General features: G+C 26.7%; 1 protein-coding gene across 1 annotated transcript in view; it reads right to left on the reverse strand.

Annotated features, from left to right (window-relative positions):
• Window positions 610-1,566, reverse strand: part of LOC107621806 (GDSL esterase/lipase At5g18430) — a 3,500-nt gene continuing 2,543 nt past the window's right edge. Inside the window, exon 4 of the mRNA XM_016323802.2 lies at window positions 610-1,093. Coding sequence (XP_016179288.1) covers window positions 861-1,093 — 233 coding nt within the window. The 3' untranslated portion in view covers window positions 610-860. The remainder of the gene's footprint in view (window positions 1,094-1,566) is intronic.

Raw genomic sequence — 1,566 nt, forward strand, 5'->3', positions numbered from 1 at the left:
AGTTTAATTAATTAATTTTAGTAAGTTTAGTGGTCAGTTCATTCGTATACTTAAACAAGTGTCGAGAGTTTGAATTCTATCTTGCATATATAACAATCCGTTGGCTGCGATAAATCCTTAAATGAAGCTCAAATTTGTAGTAAATTAGTCCTTAACTTGTCGAATTGTGGGATACCGTAGAAAACAAAAAAAAAATAGAGTTTAATTTTGATCATTCACAAAGTTAATATAAAATATAATTATTTTTATTGACGTGATATTATGTAGTTAAATGCACGTGTAAAATTATTTTATATACATCAAAATTAAATCCTTAAATAACATTAACTTAATTTAAATGACATGACAAAAACAGACACATGTGAATATATCCTTGATATTTGATAACTATTAAAAGAGGTTTGTATAATTTTGTTAGGATGAAAAAGAGCTTTTATTATCGACAAATTTATGCAGAATTATTGTATATCGCTCCAACAACGATTTTTTTTAATAAAATTTTAGGTAAAATTTTGCTAAAAGTTATTAAATGAGTCTAAATTCATATACATAAATTCTGGGGAAAAAAAAAAGGACTCTTCATTATATATATCATGGCAGAGAAAAAAATTTAACACAATAAACTAATTTGTATTTAGACAATTGAAAAGGTTCTAAAACCTTTTATTTCCGGTACATAATATATAACACAATAACTACCTTAGGAGTTATAATATTAATATCACAGTTACAATGATACCCAAAAAAGCAACATAAAATAGCCAAAATTATAAGCTATAGTATCCAAGAACAAGGGACAACAAATAAACTAAGATAGCACTTGGACTTATTTGATTTGTGATTTAATTTTTTTGTGCCTTTCATGTGGTAGCATCCAAAGCCAAGATAGTACTGAGGTTCATTGGTTTCATGTAAGTTGTTGAACCTGACACAATCTCCTCCACAATAAGCCTATTAGCCTTTTCAGATGGATGAAAAGCATCCCAAAATGCATATAAGTTTCTGTTTGGGCATAAGTTTGAGAGTGGGGTGCATAATCCAATCCCATTATAAGGTCCTTGCCCACAGCATGCTACTTTTGATGTAACAAATCCTGCTCAATTCAACGGCATCAACATTTGTGATTAACCTTTAATTCAGTATGTTAATTGATCAATAATATCATTAACATGTTTATGGTGGCAATGATTCTATGTAGCATATTGGAAGACAATGAATTTGAAGATCTTTAAAGTAAAAGAGTCATTCTTTACCCTTGTTTTTAAGAAATTATGTAAGAAGTCTAAATTATTAGTCTAATTGTAATTTTAAGACCAATTATATCTAGAATAATATTATATGGCTAGTAAATATTATTATTTTGGATTAGTATTTGGTTAATTAGTAATAATTTGTATTCACATAGCCACATTAACAAAGATCTAAAAACAAAAAATACATATTGTGCATCTATATTTACCAAAGTTTGCACCCATAAATTAATACAGTTTATACCAATTTTTTTAGAATTTACACACATAAATTAATAAATTTTTTTATTAAAAATAATTTAGTATTTATGTTGAC

This window comes from Arachis ipaensis, chromosome B10 (genome assembly GCF_000816755.2).
Source record: "Arachis ipaensis cultivar K30076 chromosome B10, Araip1.1, whole genome shotgun sequence".
Taxonomy (NCBI): domain Eukaryota; kingdom Viridiplantae; phylum Streptophyta; class Magnoliopsida; order Fabales; family Fabaceae; genus Arachis; species Arachis ipaensis.